Source organism: Salvelinus alpinus, chromosome 12 (assembly GCF_045679555.1).
Source record: "Salvelinus alpinus chromosome 12, SLU_Salpinus.1, whole genome shotgun sequence".
In the NCBI taxonomy this organism is placed as follows: domain Eukaryota; kingdom Metazoa; phylum Chordata; class Actinopteri; order Salmoniformes; family Salmonidae; genus Salvelinus; species Salvelinus alpinus.
The window spans coordinates 17,851,920-17,867,206 of NC_092097.1; the positions used below are offsets into that span (position 1 = coordinate 17,851,920).

The 15,287-nt window shown below is 41.6% G+C and overlaps 1 protein-coding gene across 1 annotated transcript in view; it reads left to right on the forward strand.

Moving 5' to 3' along the window:
• Positions 1-739: 739 nt before the first annotated feature.
• The window catches only part of LOC139535632 (succinate--CoA ligase [GDP-forming] subunit beta, mitochondrial-like), a 126,980-nt gene continuing 112,432 nt past the window's right edge, over positions 740-15,287 (forward strand). Inside the window, exon 1 of the mRNA XM_071335237.1 lies at positions 740-875. Coding sequence (XP_071191338.1) covers positions 759-875 — 117 coding nt within the window. The 5' untranslated portion in view covers positions 740-758. The remainder of the gene's footprint in view (positions 876-15,287) is intronic.

The window sequence follows — 15,287 nt, forward strand, 5'->3', positions numbered from 1 at the left end:
AATGAATTTCAATTAACAGGTGTGTCTTGGTAGGATAAAATGTAAGCTTCCCCAAATTGAAACTCACGAGCTGCCTATGGTCTTCACTATAACACCCATAAAAAGGGTTTGCTCCCATGGATGCTGCTGAGGGGAGGACAGCAAATGGAATGGAGCCAATGGAATGGCATCAAACACATGGAAGCCATGCATTTGACACCATTCCATCTATTCCGCCATTACCATGAGGCCGTCCTCCCCAATTAAGGTGCCACCATCCTCCTGTGGCGTGCAAACATAAGAGGTCCCATGAAAAAAACGTGCTGCCTATGAAAATCAAAGGCCAATCCAAGTGATTTGTTCTGGCGCCTGCCAAAGACATGACTCAAACAAGAACCAATTTGCCATTCATACAGTACAAATGAATGTCATATTTGAGGCTCTCTCTCACTAGATTGTAGCCTACAATATACACACATGATTTCAGTTTGTGAGTGATATGGGGATTGGAGATATGTTTATTTCAACATTATAAAGCAAAACTTTTATAAACAATGGCAACCCTGTCATGTTGATCTGAGCCTTGCTGTTGGAAAACCACATTAGTGTCTGATTTTCAGATGTTGCAGTTCCACCTCCCCCAACTAAACTCCTCAACTTTCCTCTACGGTCGGTTGCTTTAGCCTTACCACTCTAACGCGCCCAGACCCTTCTCCATTGAATATTTTCGCAACGCCCACTTCCGCCAGCCTTCCTATCACTGGTCAGATTGCGCGCACATGGTCCTTCACATTGCTCTCTTCCGCGTCAACATGGCGGCATCCATCGTATCCCAGATTGTAGCGAGAGGACTACGTGGAGCAAGCGCCAAGCACTTGTTTCTTGACAAATTCAAGGTACCGACATCATTTATAAATGTTCACAATATGCTTCTGATGTTATAATGGCTGGTTCCAGTGTAGTGCATTCGCTGTCATTGTCACCGACAGGTCTCGAGCTTGCCAGCCTGGCTGCTGTAGCTAGAAACAAACAGCTCAAAGTTGAGAAACAGCTCGCTGATGAGCGTGTGCAGTCCATTATCTTACCAACGGTGAGATAAATGTAATGACATTTCATAAAACACCATTTCAAAAGAAGACAACTATTATTCGAACACGACATCAGCACTGTCATATTTGATTTCCATCACAACATCTGCATGCGTTTTTGTCTTAACTGTCCTTGTGTAGTGCAATGTTAGAGCCACTAGATAAAGTACCTTTATCCAATCAGCTTGGTAATGTTTTAAATGCCGTTTTGAATAGATACTATATATTGTGTCATTGTTCTGGATCGCTATTGGTGCAATGGTAACTGTAGTGCTGAATTGAGTATTAAGTGTCATTGACAACAGAATAGCTGCTAAATAATTAGGTATATTTGTGTGGAAACATTTTGAGCTAGTTGTTTTGCCAGGCTGATCATGTAAAAACAATGTCATGAAGGTGCGTCGTGTATATAACTAAAATGTGATATTGATTGACCTCTGTTTTTCCCGTGGTAATTCACTATGCAACCTTTGACCCTAATTGACTGACTAAAATGCCTACATAAGTGTTTAATAGTAAAGTCAGCTTTCAAGATGTGGTAATAGTTCAAAGGTCAGTGCTATTTGCACTTTAAACTTTATAATTAATGTAGATAAAGTTTTAATGTTGCTAAATAGATTCTATGGTTTTGCACTTTGTACATCATGGCAGATGTTTTGGGGTTTGCGCAGTTGTGGCAGTTTGTCAGTGACACCTGGGGATAAAGATTAACTTGGGAGTGGATGTGGCTGGATGTCTTTGTTTACTGTATCCAAACCTCCATGAAATATACTGACACAATTAGAGGAGCTTATGTCCTCTGTACTACAGCAGTATTATGTAGTTGTGAAGAACACGTTTTTGAAAGAAGCATGAGTGATTCCTCACGAAACCCAGACAAAAATAGATTTTCATGCTGGATGGTTGACATATTTGACATTTGTATCTAAAAGCATAATTGAGAAATAATTCATAAAAGTTAGCATATTTATTACATTTTTGGTCTTACCCAGGACTCCATTAAAACTCCAGTGTTTAATCTGTAGGTGCTACAAAGAAAACATTGGTGTCATATGAAGCTTTACCGCTTGCTCTAATATGTCATATTTTGATTTGAATAACTTTCTCTTTTTTTTACATTAAAGCTAGACATTGCCACGAGCAGCACCGGAGATATTAAGATGAGTGAGATGCAACACTTCACAGCCACACACACACACACAGTATCTGCGCATGTGCACGGGCGTTTAACTGTTCACAGTGTGGTAGCCAGGGCATCAAAACAGCGGAGATGTTGAGCCTCGTGCTTCAACGCTCTAAGTTGTTGCGGAAATTGACCCACTATGCTGTCTACTTCATATCGCTGAGTAAACCTTTTAATTCATGAATATTGAAAAATATAAACATGATTATTGAAAAAAAAAACGATCTGTCTAATAAAAACCCTTTAACTGGCACACAGAAGTACATATCAGACATTTTGTTTGGGCTGAAACATTTGTATTTAGCTCTAATATAGGACAAAAATAAATAAATAATTTTCATGACTTAAAATTGGATAACACATCTCAAACAGCCAGTTGAGTTGCCCAGTTAGGGTAAACTCATTTTGTATTGAAATTTGCAAAGACTTTTTAAATAATAATAAAAAGTATACATTTTAATTAACATTGTCTGCTTCCTTTATAATTGAAGACGGGCATAGGTAAATAAGGACTGATATCAAATATTAATAAAATGATACAGTTGTGTATTAATATGTAAATTAACGTGTTTACTGTTTATATGCTCATAATTATGGCTGACCCCAATTAGTCGATTGTTTGGTTGATAGGCTGTTGGTCAAGCAATAGCAAATATATATATATATACACACACACACACAGTGCATTCGGAAAGTATTCAGACCTCTTTACTTTTTCCACGTGTTACGTTACAGCCTCATTCTGAAATGTATTCAATTGTTTTTTCCCTCATCCATCTACACACAATACCCCATAATGACAAAGCAAAAACTGTTTAGATTTTTTTGCAAATGTATAATTTAAAAAAATATCACATTTACATAAGTATTCAGACCCATTACTCAGCACTTTGTTGAAACACCTTTTGGAAGCGATTACAGCCTTGAGTCTTCTTGGGTATGACACTACAAACTTGGCACACCTGTATTTGGGGAGTTTCTCCCAATGTCTGCAGATTCTCTAAAGCTATGTCTGGTTGGATGGGCAGCGTCGCTGCACAGCTATTTTCAGGTCTCCAGAGTTGTTCGATAGGGTTCAGTCCGGGCTCTGGCTGGGCCACTCAAGGAAGCTATTCCTGCATTGTTTTGGTTGTGTGCTTTGGGTCGTTGTCCTGTTGGAAGGTGAATCTTCGCCCCAGTCTGAGGTCCTGAATGCTGGTTTTCATCAATGATCTCAATGTACTTTGCTCTGTTCATCTTTGCATCGATCCTGACTAGTCTCCCAGTCCCTGCTGCTGAAAAGACATCAACACAGCATGATGTTGCCGCCGCCGTGCTTCACCGTAGGAATGGTGTCAGGTTTTCTCCTGACGTGACGCTTGGCATTCAGGCCAAAGCGTTCAATCTTGTTTCTGAGAGTCCTTTAGGTTCCTTTTGGCAAACTTCAAGAGGGCTGTCGTGCCTTTTACTGAGGAGTGGCTTCCATCTGGCCAGTCTACCACAAAAGCCTGCTTGGTGGAGTGCTGCAGCAATGGTTGTCCTTCTGGAAGGTTCTCCCATCTCCACAGAAGAACTCTGGAACTCTGTCAGAGAGACCATCGGGTTCTAGGTCTCCTCCCTGACCAAGGCCCTTCACCCCCGATTGCTCAGTTTGGCCGGGCGGCCAGCTCTAGGAAGAGTCTTGGTGGTTCCAAACTTCTTCCATTTAAGGATGATGGAGGCCACTGTGTTCTTGGGGACCTTCAATGCTTCAGACATTTTTTTTGGTACCCTTCCCCAGATGTTTCCCTCGACACAATCCTGTCTTGGAATTCTACGGACAATTCCTTTGACCTCATGGCTTGGTTTTTGCTCTGACATGCACTATCAACTGTGAGACCTTATATAGACAAGTGTGTGTGCCTTTCCAAATCTTGCCTAATCAATAGAATTTTCCACAGATGGAATCCAATCAAGTTGTAGAAACATCTCAAGGATGATCAATGGAAACAGGATACACCTGAGCTCAATTTCAAGTCTCATAGCAAAGGGTCGGAATTCTTATGTAAATAAAGGCAAACATTTCCAAAAAGCTGCTTTTGTTTTGTCATTATGGGGTGTGGAATCGACTAAACATTGAGATATTAAATAAATGATAGGAAAGAAGCATAGAATCAAAGGAGTGAAAGAGACTGAGTTTCATGTCAGAAGTTAATGGTTCTATGAAGAAAGACAGAAGGCTATGAAGAAAGACAGAAGGTGTTGGGTGGACGAGAGGAGAGCAACGTGTTGAGACAGATGGACATCTGTGGATTAGGGGAAGCAGTGGTTGAGCTCAGGAGGTGAGGACAGATTCCCTTAAGGGAGTAATAAGGGTTTGGTATCCTGTTACCCTCTTTCTGTTGAACCATAAGATGTAAGGATTGGAGAGAAGGGGTGTCTTAAGTGGGATCTATATAACTGTGATGGTGAGAAATGTTTGGCTGTCTGAATTACAGCTGTACAGAACCTTTGGGAATAATTAAACTTGGTTAAAGCTTCTCTAGTGTCCGTGAGTTACTTACTCTGTAAAATAAGAACCTAACAGGGGTATTGTGAGTAGATTGAGGAAAATGCACTGTATGGAAAAATACACTTTTAAAAATGTAAACTAATCGATATGTCAAAAGAACAGACGGCTTTCAGTTTTTTTGTCGGGAACAGCCCTACTTATACAGTGGGGAGAAAAAGTATTTGATACACTGCCGATTTTGCAGGTTTTCCTACTTACAAAGCATGTAGAGGTCTGTAATTTTTTATCATAGGTACACTTCAACTGTGAGAGATGGAATCTAAAACAAAAATCCAGAAAATCACATTGTATGATTAAGTAATTAATTTGCATTTTATTGCATGACATAAGTATTTGATACATCAGAAAAGCAGAACTTAATATTTGGTACAGAAACCTTTGTTTGCAATTACAGAGATCATACGTTTCCTGTAGTTCTTGACCAGGTTTTCACACACTGCAGCAGGGATTTTGGCCCACTCCTCCATACAGACCTTCTCCAGATCCTTCAGGTTTCGGGGCTGTCGCTGGGCAATACGGACTTTCAGCTCCCTCCAAAGATTTTCTATTGGGTTCAGGTCTGGAGACTGGCTAGGCCACTCCAGGACCTTGAGATGCTTCTTACGGAGCCACTCCTTAGTTGCCCTGGCTGTGTGTTTCGGGTCGTTGTCATGCTGGAAGACCCAGCCACGACCCATCTTCAATGCTCTTACTGAGGGAAGGAGGTTGTTGGCCAAGATCTCGTGATACTTGGCCCCATCCATCCTCCCCTCAATACGGTGCAGTCGTCCTGTCCCCTTTGCAGAAAAGCATCCCCAAAGAATGATGTTTCCACATCCATGCTTCACGGTTGGGATGGTGTTCTTGGGGTTGTACTCATCCTTCTTCTTCCTCCAAACACGGCGAGTGGAGTTTAGACCAAAAAGCTCTATTTTTGTCTCATCAGACCACATGACCTTCTCCCATTCCTCCTCTGGATCATCCAGATGGTCATTGGCAAACTTCAGACGGGCCTGGACATGCGCTGGCTTGAGCAGGGGGACCTTGCGTGCGCTGCAGGATTTTAATCCATGACGGCGTAGTGTGTTACTAATGGTGTTCTTTGAGACTGTGGTCCCAGCTCTCTTCAGGTCATTAACCAGGTCCTGCCGTGTAGTTCTGGGCTGATCCCTCACCTTCCTCATGATCATTGATGCCCCACGAGGTGGGATCTTGCATGGAGCACCAGACCGAGGGTGATTGACCGTCATCTTGAACTTCTTCCATTTTCTAATAATTGCTCCAACAGTTGTTGCCTTCTCCCCAAGCTGCTTGCCTATTGTCCTGTAGCCCATCCCAGCCTTGTGCAGGTCTACAATTTTATCCCTGATGTCCTTACACAGCTCTCTGGTCTTGGCCATTGTGGAGAGGTTGGAGTCTGTTTGATTGAGTGTGTGGACAGGTGTCTTTTATACAGGTAACGAGTTCAAACAGGTGCAGTTAATACAGGTAATGAGTGGAGAACAGGAGGGCTTCTTAAAGAAAAACTAACAGGTCTGTGAGAGCCGGAATTCTTACTGGTTGGTAGGTATTCAAATACTTATGTCATGCAATAAAATGCAAATTATTTACTTAAAAATCATACAATGTGATTTTCTGGATTTTTTTTTAGATTCTGTCTCTCACAGTTGAAGTGTACCTATGATAAAAATTACAGACCTCTGCCGATTTTGCAGGTTTTCCTACTTACAAAGCATGTAGGAAAACCTGCAAAATCGGCAGTGTTTCAAATACTTGTTCTCCCCACTGTATCTGTAAAATTACATGTACTGAAAAATATTGTGAAACATATTGAAGATAACAGGCAGATAGAATAATTTTTATTTTTTTCATATTTACTATTTGCACAGACCAAAAAATCTTATAACAATATTTGTCCATAATCGCTAGCTTTGACTAAATTGCTTTCCCTTAATGGGCAACTCAAGCGCCTTGTAGAGCATTTTTTTTCAAGAGTTCCTAACATTTTAAATTTAATTCCAAAATTATGTTTTAGTTTTTTACAGGCCTGTAATTTCCATTTTATACACAATTAATACTGAAATGTTTGATTTTTCTAACGTTCATGTCCTGGTTTTCAACCATTTTTGAATGTTTGTTTAAAAAAATACTGGATTCCGATAATGAAAACCACCTGATCATTTTACTCAATTACATTGGTTGAGATGATTAAAAATGGCAAATAAAATTAATGTGTTTTCATTTTTAGAATTGGTTGTCAAAATTAGCTCAACTGCCCGGTTGAGCTGCCTGTTAAAGGGATTATACACTAGCATATCATATCATACATATCACTATACAATTGCATATCAAAGTAGCAGAGAAATAGTTCAAAATGGTCGCCCTCTGCTGGTGATTTGCAGGATGTGCAATGATACAAGTAAATGAAGGGCTATGATTTTCTTACATTGTGATTCACATTTTTTAAATATTTTTTATTACTATGTCATTTTCTCTGTATAAAATGGGCCATACCTATTTTAAATTAGCAGAGATCCCACTCTGGAACTTTGATATCCCCGTAGAGTATATATTAAACTCAGCAAGAAAAGAAATGTCCCTTTTTGTAAAAATCCAAATAACTTCACAGCTCTTCATTGTAAAGGGTTTAAACACTGTTTCACATGCTTGTTCAATGAACCATAAACAATTAATGAACATGCACCTGTGGAAAGGTCATTAAGACACTAACAGCTTACAATTATGGTCACAGTTATGAAAACTTAGGACACTAAAGAGGCCTTTCTACTGACTCTGAAAAACACCAAAAGAAAGATGCCCAGGGTCCCTGCTCATCTGTGTGAACGTGCTTTAGGCATGCTGCAAAGAGGCATGAGGACTGCAGACGTGGCCAGGGCAATAAATTGCAATGTCCGTACTGTGAGACGCCTAAGACAGCGCTACAGGGAGACAGGACGGACAGCTGATCATCCTCGCAGTGGCAGACCACGTGTAACAACACCTGCACGGTACATCCGAACATCAAACCTGCGGGACAGGTACAGAATGGCAACAATAACTGCTCGAGTTACACCAGGAACGCACAATCCCTCCATCAGTACTCCGACTGTCCGCAGTAGGCTGAGAGCGGCTGGACTGAGGGCTTGTAGGGCTGTTGTAAGGCAGGTCCTCACCAGACATCACCTGCAACAACGTCGCCTATGGCCACAAACCCACCGTCGCTGGACCAGCCAGGACTGGCAAAAATTGCTCTTCACTGACGAGTCGCGGTTTTGTCCTGGTGATTTTATCGTCGAAGGAATGAGCGTTACACCGAGGCCTGTACTCTGGAGCGGGATCGATTTGGAGGTGGAGGGTCACAGCATCATCGGACTGAGCTTGTTGTCATTGCAGGCAATCTGAGCGCTTTGCGTTACATGGAAGACATCCTCCTCCCTCATGTGGTACACTTCCTGCAGGCTCATCCTGATATGACCCTCCAGCATGACAATGCCACCAACCATACTGCTCGTGATTTCCTGCAAGACAGGATTGTCAGTGTTCTGCCATGGCCAGCGAAGAGCCCTGATCTCAATCCCATTGATCACGTCTGGGACCTAATGGATCGGAGGGTGAGGGCTAGGGCCATTCCCACCAGAAATGTCAGTGAACTTGCAGGTGCCTTGGTGGAAGAGTGGGGTAACATCTCACAGCAAGAACGGGTAAATCTGGTGCAGTCCATGAGGAGGAGATGCACTGCAGTACTTAATGCAGCTGGTGGCCACACCAGATACTGACTGTTACTTTTGATTTTGACCCCCCTTTGTTCAGGGACAGATTATTCAATTTCTGTTAGTCACATGTCTGTGGAACTTGTTCAGTGTATGTCTGTTGTTGAATCTTGTTATGTTCATAGAAATATTTACACATGTTAAGTTTGCTGAAAATAAACTCAGTTGACAGTGAGAGGAGGACGTTTTCTTTTTTTGCTGAGTTCATGTTCAACAATATATTGAAACATCTAAAATGTTATTTTCAATATTCATAAATTATATAATACTACTCATAATAATACTCCTCAATAATACTACTCATATTACAGAGTGGTAAAGCTTCATATGAAACGGATTAAACATTATGGAGTCTTAAAGGAGGCCTGGGTAAAGCCAAAATGTCATAAATATACCAACTTTTATGAATTATTTCTCAATTATGCTTTTGGATACAAATGTTTAAAAATGTGTCAATACTTCCTCCAAAGGACTATTCTATGGATACATTTTTTTGTCTGGGTTTTATGAGGAATTACTCGTATGGGCTATTTGGGGTCACAGTTTGAAGGTCGCTGAGTGCTTTATTGGACTATTGGCCACAATGTCTGTACTGTAAGTTCTATTGCTGTAGCTAAAGTAGACTAAATATATAGTGAGCTTCAAAAGTATTGGGGCAGTGAAAATGGGTGTTTTGGATCTGTACTCCAGCACTTTGGATTTGAAATTATACAATACTATGAGGTTTAAGTGCAGACTGTCAGCTTTAATTTGAGGGTATTTTCATATCGGGTGAACAGTTAAGGAATTACAGCACTTTCTGTACATTGTCCCTCAATTTTAGGGTACCAAAAGTTTTGGGACATTTTCTTATGTGTATTAAAGTAGTCACAAGATTAGTATTTGGTCCCATATTCTTAGCACACAATGATTACATCAAGCTTGTGACTCTACAAACTTGTTGGATCCATTTGCTGTTTGTTTTTTGTTTGTATTTCAGATTATATTGTGCCCACAGGGTGTCTGGGATGATGTGAGCCGTGACCAGCCTTTCAAAGCATTTCATGTCTACGGGCATCATTGCCATTATGATCAATGTAATCAGCGGTATTTCCCTTTTATTCAGAGGTGATATGCATGGAGTGCACAGTTTCCCTGGTACCTACTTCTACCCACATATTATCTACCTGAAGCCCTGGACACAGTTACTGTATAACTCTCCCTCCCACGACTAGGCTAACACGAACAGCACTCTTAGCAAGCGCAGAAGACCATCCCCCTACTCACACATGGGTACTTGCTTTGAAAATCTGGTTCGGTATTCTGTGTATAGTGCTAAGTAAGCATATTTTCATCTAGTTGGTATAATGAGACAGTCCCTAGCTACTACAGCTATCTGGAAGAAGGCTTCGGATAATGAAAAAAGCACACACTGCCAAGTTGTATTACATTGCACATCTTTATATTGAAAAAAACTTTCAATTTTGAAAATTATGCTAGTAACTAGAGTTTCCAGTGTGCATGTGATAAAGGAAGTAACTAGATTCAATTGGATAGCATTAGATGATATATTGTAGTATTTTCTCTTACCCTTGTGTTACTGAGATATCAAGACACAGGCTGTGTTGTTGAGCTCAGCAAATCTTCCTCCAGATTCTAGCCTAGATGGGTGTGTTAATAACTTCCCTCAGCTTCAGGGGTTAAAGCACCCCCATCTCCCCTCCTTCCATTCAGCCTCTCCTTGTGTTCACACTTCATCTACATGCGAGCCTCAGCGCAATCTGCAGGGCCTGGATGTCTGCCAGCACTCCAAACAATTCATCTTTTTACTCAGTGACAGCACCGCTCTTCTACCCCAGTGGTAAACTTATGCAGAACTTCTAATCTACTTTTTCTGGCTGCAGCACCTGGTTTTGATACCCTCTCTCTCTTATGGGCCCGCTGCCGTTGTGATAAGAGTAACGATCCAGGAGGCTGTTGTCTGTGGCACAGTATCAGAGCCCGTTCAAGATGACTGACTGACTGGCAGGTAGAGTCACAATGGTGTCTCATTGGCTGTGACAGTCATCTGCTCCACAGGGAATTCAATTTCCAATGATTTGTCAATAACAATGCGCAGGAGATCACAATATTTCAGATGGTGTATGTGGGGGAGAGAAAGTTATGGGTGTTTTTTCTCCTCATAAATCAATCTCCTAAATAATTTTCTGCACAGCGAGATAATCCTCTGGCTGTTTTATTTTATTTTTACTGTTGCCGCACTGTGCTGAATTTGTGAACATTTGCACATTTTTTAAGGTGTCGCAGCTCTGGCCCCGTAGTACTAACCAGCCTCAGCCCAACGTCAGCGTTGTGTGTGGGATACTGGAGCGAAAGAGGCGCTCAATGAGACTGTCCTGAATATTTTAGCGAGGGGGTGGGGGCTGCGACGACTCTGGTTGCTGGAACTTCAAAAGCCAGGCGGTTTTCCCATCTGTCTACAGCAAGAGCACATTTACATTTCCTTCCCATGGGGGATACAGTAGACCAAGTTAGCTATAACTGGATTTGAATATCATTTTGCCAAGGTTAATAGCCATTTCTGTAGCTCATAAGAGGTGTTTAGGCTTTTTCAATAATTTAGAAGGGCTGCGATCATTCTGAATTTGGCAGCCTCCAAAGCAAGAACGTAATGAATGAATGCACTCATACCCATCCAGTCAATTAATTTCTTCTTTACTGATGATAATTAGGTTGAGAGATGCTGGGAAACAGCAGCAGTTGAAATGGAAGGATAAAGAGCAATATTGTAAAAATAAAATAAAATCAGGATATTTGCTACTGTAGGGTATTGGCCTTCACTAGGCCTATATGTATTCCTCTTGCAACAATGGTAAAGTGTTCACACTTCCGTAGCTCCCACGTCCTGCACAAGTCATCCTAGTATGAGAGGAGTGCGCTTTGACAGACTGAGCATCCACACATCTTTCCTCAGTCTTCCCTCATGACCTGACACCTGCAATTACGTCTCTCTATGACGTCTCTTATTAACTATGCTAATTGCTAAACGTCCTATCTGGAGACCCAGAGTCTTGAGTTGTTCTCCTGCTAAGCCTGTCTGCAGCAGATTAGGCCCTCCTGTTCCTCACGTTGCCGATTGATGCAAATCTCCGTGATCTAAATCCTGTAGCTATGCTCCACTACTCCTGCCTCACCTTTGTTCCCCCTCTCTACCACAACACTGCTCCCATCCCAAACAGGCAGACGTTATGGTTCACGCCTTCCACCATGGCCTAATGGAGCCTCCTCCAGATCTCCTCAAATTCCTTTTCATGGCCGGGACATGACCTTGGCTTACACAGGCCAAGGACTTCCACTACAGTGAGGGAAAAAAGTATTTGATCCCCTGCTGATTTTGTACGTTTGCCCACTGACAAAGAAATGATCAGTCTATAATTTTAATGGTAGGTTTATTTGAACAGTGAGAGACAGAATAACAACAAAAATATCCAGAAAAACGCATGTCAAAAATGTTATAAATTGATTTGCATTTTAATGAGGGAAATAAGTATTTGACCCCCTCTCAATCAGAAAGATTTCTGGCTCCCAGGTGTCTTTCATACAGGTAACGAGCTGAGATTAGGAGCACACTCTTAAAGGGAGTGCTCCTAATCTCAGTTTCTTACCTGTATAAAAGATACCTGTCCACAGAAGCAATCAATCAATCAGATTCCAAACTCTCCACCATGGCCAAGACCAAAGAGCTCTCCAAGGATGTCAGGGACAAGATTGTAGATCTACACAAGGCTGGAATGGGCTACAAGACCATTGCCAAGCAGCTTGGTGAGAAGGTGACAACAGTTGGTGCGATTATTCGCAAATGGAAGAAACACAAAACAACTGTCAAACTCCCTTGGCCTAGGGCTCCATGCAAGATCTCACCTCGTGGAGTTGCAATGATCATGAGAATGGTGAGGAATCTGCCCAGAACTAAACAGGAGGATCTTGTCAATGATCTCAAGGCAGCTGGGACCATAGTCACCAAGAAAACAATTGGTAACACACTACGCCGTGAAGGACTGAAATCCTGCAGCGCCCGCAAGGTCCCCCTGCTCAAGAAAGCTCATATACATACCCGTCTGAAGTTTGCCAATGAACATCTGAATGATTCAGAGGACAACTGGGTGAACGTGTTGTGGTCAGACGAGACCAAAGTGGAGTTCTTTGGCATCAACTCAACTTGCCGTGTTTGGAGGAGGAGGAATGCTGCCTATGACCCCAAGAAACCATCCCCACCGTCAAACATGGAGGTGGAAACATTATGCTTTGGGGGTGTTTTTCTGCTAAGGGGACAGGACAACTTCACCGCATCAAAGGGACGATGGACGGGGCCATATACCGTCAAATCTTGGGTGAAAACCTCCTTCCCTCAGCCAGGGCATTGAAAATGGGTCGTGGATGGGTATTCCAGCATGACAATGACCCAAAACACACGGCCAAGGCAACAAAGGAGTGGCTCAAGAAAAAGCACATTAAGGTCCTGGAGTGGCCTAGCCAGTCTCCAGACCTTAATCCTATAGAAAATCTGTGGAGGGAGCTGAAGGTTCGAGTTGCCAAACGTCAGCCTCGAAATCTTAATGACTTGAAGAAGATCTGCAAAGAGGAGTGGGACAAAATCCCTCCTGAGATGTGTGCAAACCTGGTGGCCAACTACAAGAAACATCTGACCTCTGTGATTGCCAACAAGGGTTTTGCCACCAAGTACTAAGTCATGTTTTGAAGAGGGGTCAAATACTTATTTCCCTCATTAAAATGCAAATCAATTTATAACATTTTTGACATGTGTTTTTCTGGATTTTTTTGTTGATATTCTGTCTCTCACTGTTCAAATAAACATACCATTAAAATTACAGACTGATCATTTCATTGTCAGTGGGCAAACGAACAAAATCAGCAGGGGATCAAATACTTTTTTCCCTCACTGTACATGTCTTTAGAATGGCAAGGACGAGATCAACTGAGATAGGACAGTGGTTATTAGTGATGGGGGGGGGAAGTAGTTGCATATCGGGATATTATTTTTGACATATCGTATAGTTTTGGTAATATTATTTTTGTGTAGTCGGCTGCACCTGCACCAAAACTCCAGTATTTTTCCTTCATAGCTTGTTCTCCATATTTTTTAAATAGGGAGCCAATTAGTTTTCAGCACTTTTATTTCCATGACTGATCAAAACAACATGTTTTCTCATTGCTTTCTCGTGTTCATCTGCTGCAGACATATCGTGAGCAATGTGTTTGGAACATCGAATCTCAATAAAATCACAGTATTGTATTGCAATACACATAGAATCGCAATATATATTGTATCGACACCTAAGTATCGTGATAATATGGTGTTGTGAGCTCCCTGGAAATTCCCAGCCCTATTTGAGGATGTTGTAGAAGAAACAAGGAAGTAACTACAGTACAGAGAGAGTAAGAGGTTCTGTTGGGTCCATTCCGTTCAAACAGCTTTTGACTCTTATTTTATTTAACCTTTATTTAACCAGGGAAAGCCCATTGAGACCCAGAGTCTCTTTTTCAAGGAAGACCTGGCCAAGAAGGCAGCAACAATCAGTATATTACATAGTTAAAACATACAACAATCCAGCCTAAATAAAATCATTTACACTCCTCTGTAACAGTCTCCCACCAATTAATTCAGTGGCACTAACATATCTAGATGAAGCATGGATTGTAGACTATTCCATGCGTCTGGTGCACAAGAAGAGAAGGCAGTCTTGCCTAACACTGAATATCCTGGGGACTTTAAGTAGCAACCACCTAGCAGACCGGGTATGGTAACTGCTGGTGGTGAAGGAGACCAGACTACAGAGGTAAATAGGGAGTTTACCCAAAAGGGCTTTGTAGATGAACGCATACATTTGTATCTTTCTGCTCACAAAGTGAGGTCCAACCTACCATTTGGTACAATGTGCAATGACAGGGAAACTGTGGGTGTTCTGTCATCAACATTTAATTAGTCCATTCATTTGAAGGGTCTGTTTTTTCCGAATAAATGCTGATCTGAATTAAGCTACTAGGCCTAATGCTTCATCGTGCGTGATAATACTACATGGTTGGTTTATATGCGAGGATTTATAGATGATTCACATTGGCCTGTTTACGCTGCCTTTCTGCCCCTTATTTCAGGGTCGCCTCCAACACTGCTAACTAGTATGCAGTGGCTGTCTAATTACAATACAGCCCATCTTTATGAGTCAGAACTAATAGCAAACTACCTCATTAGCTGGAAAACATTTAACTGCAATCAGGACAAGCAATGATTTTTATAACAAATCAAAGTGCAGTGTCTATCCACATTCCAGGTTCTGGTCTTGTAAGTGAATCAGGATTCCAAACCCCTTTAAACTCAACCGGATGGTTCGCTAAACAGAGGCAAAGGGCATGAGCTCAACCTGAATAGGAACAAATCAATTAGGTACAATTGGCAAACTTGCAATTTGTTAATTTCTTAAACATTTGATAAAGCCCCTTAAGGAGCATTCTGGTTAATTAACTGGGAGGCCATCCATTGGTGCTAATTAGCCAGAGTCATTTCAAAGGGTTAGGGCCTGGCCATGACTACTAATGAGAATTTTAACCCCAGGAGACATCTAGGGACGCCACTGTATTAGAAAAGATTCAGAACTGTCGACACATCCTCTAGAAGCTGTCTGGCTGGCTCTATCAGATTCAGAGGAGGGAGAGAATAAACACATGCATATATAGGATCACTTTTGTGGTGTTTAACAAAG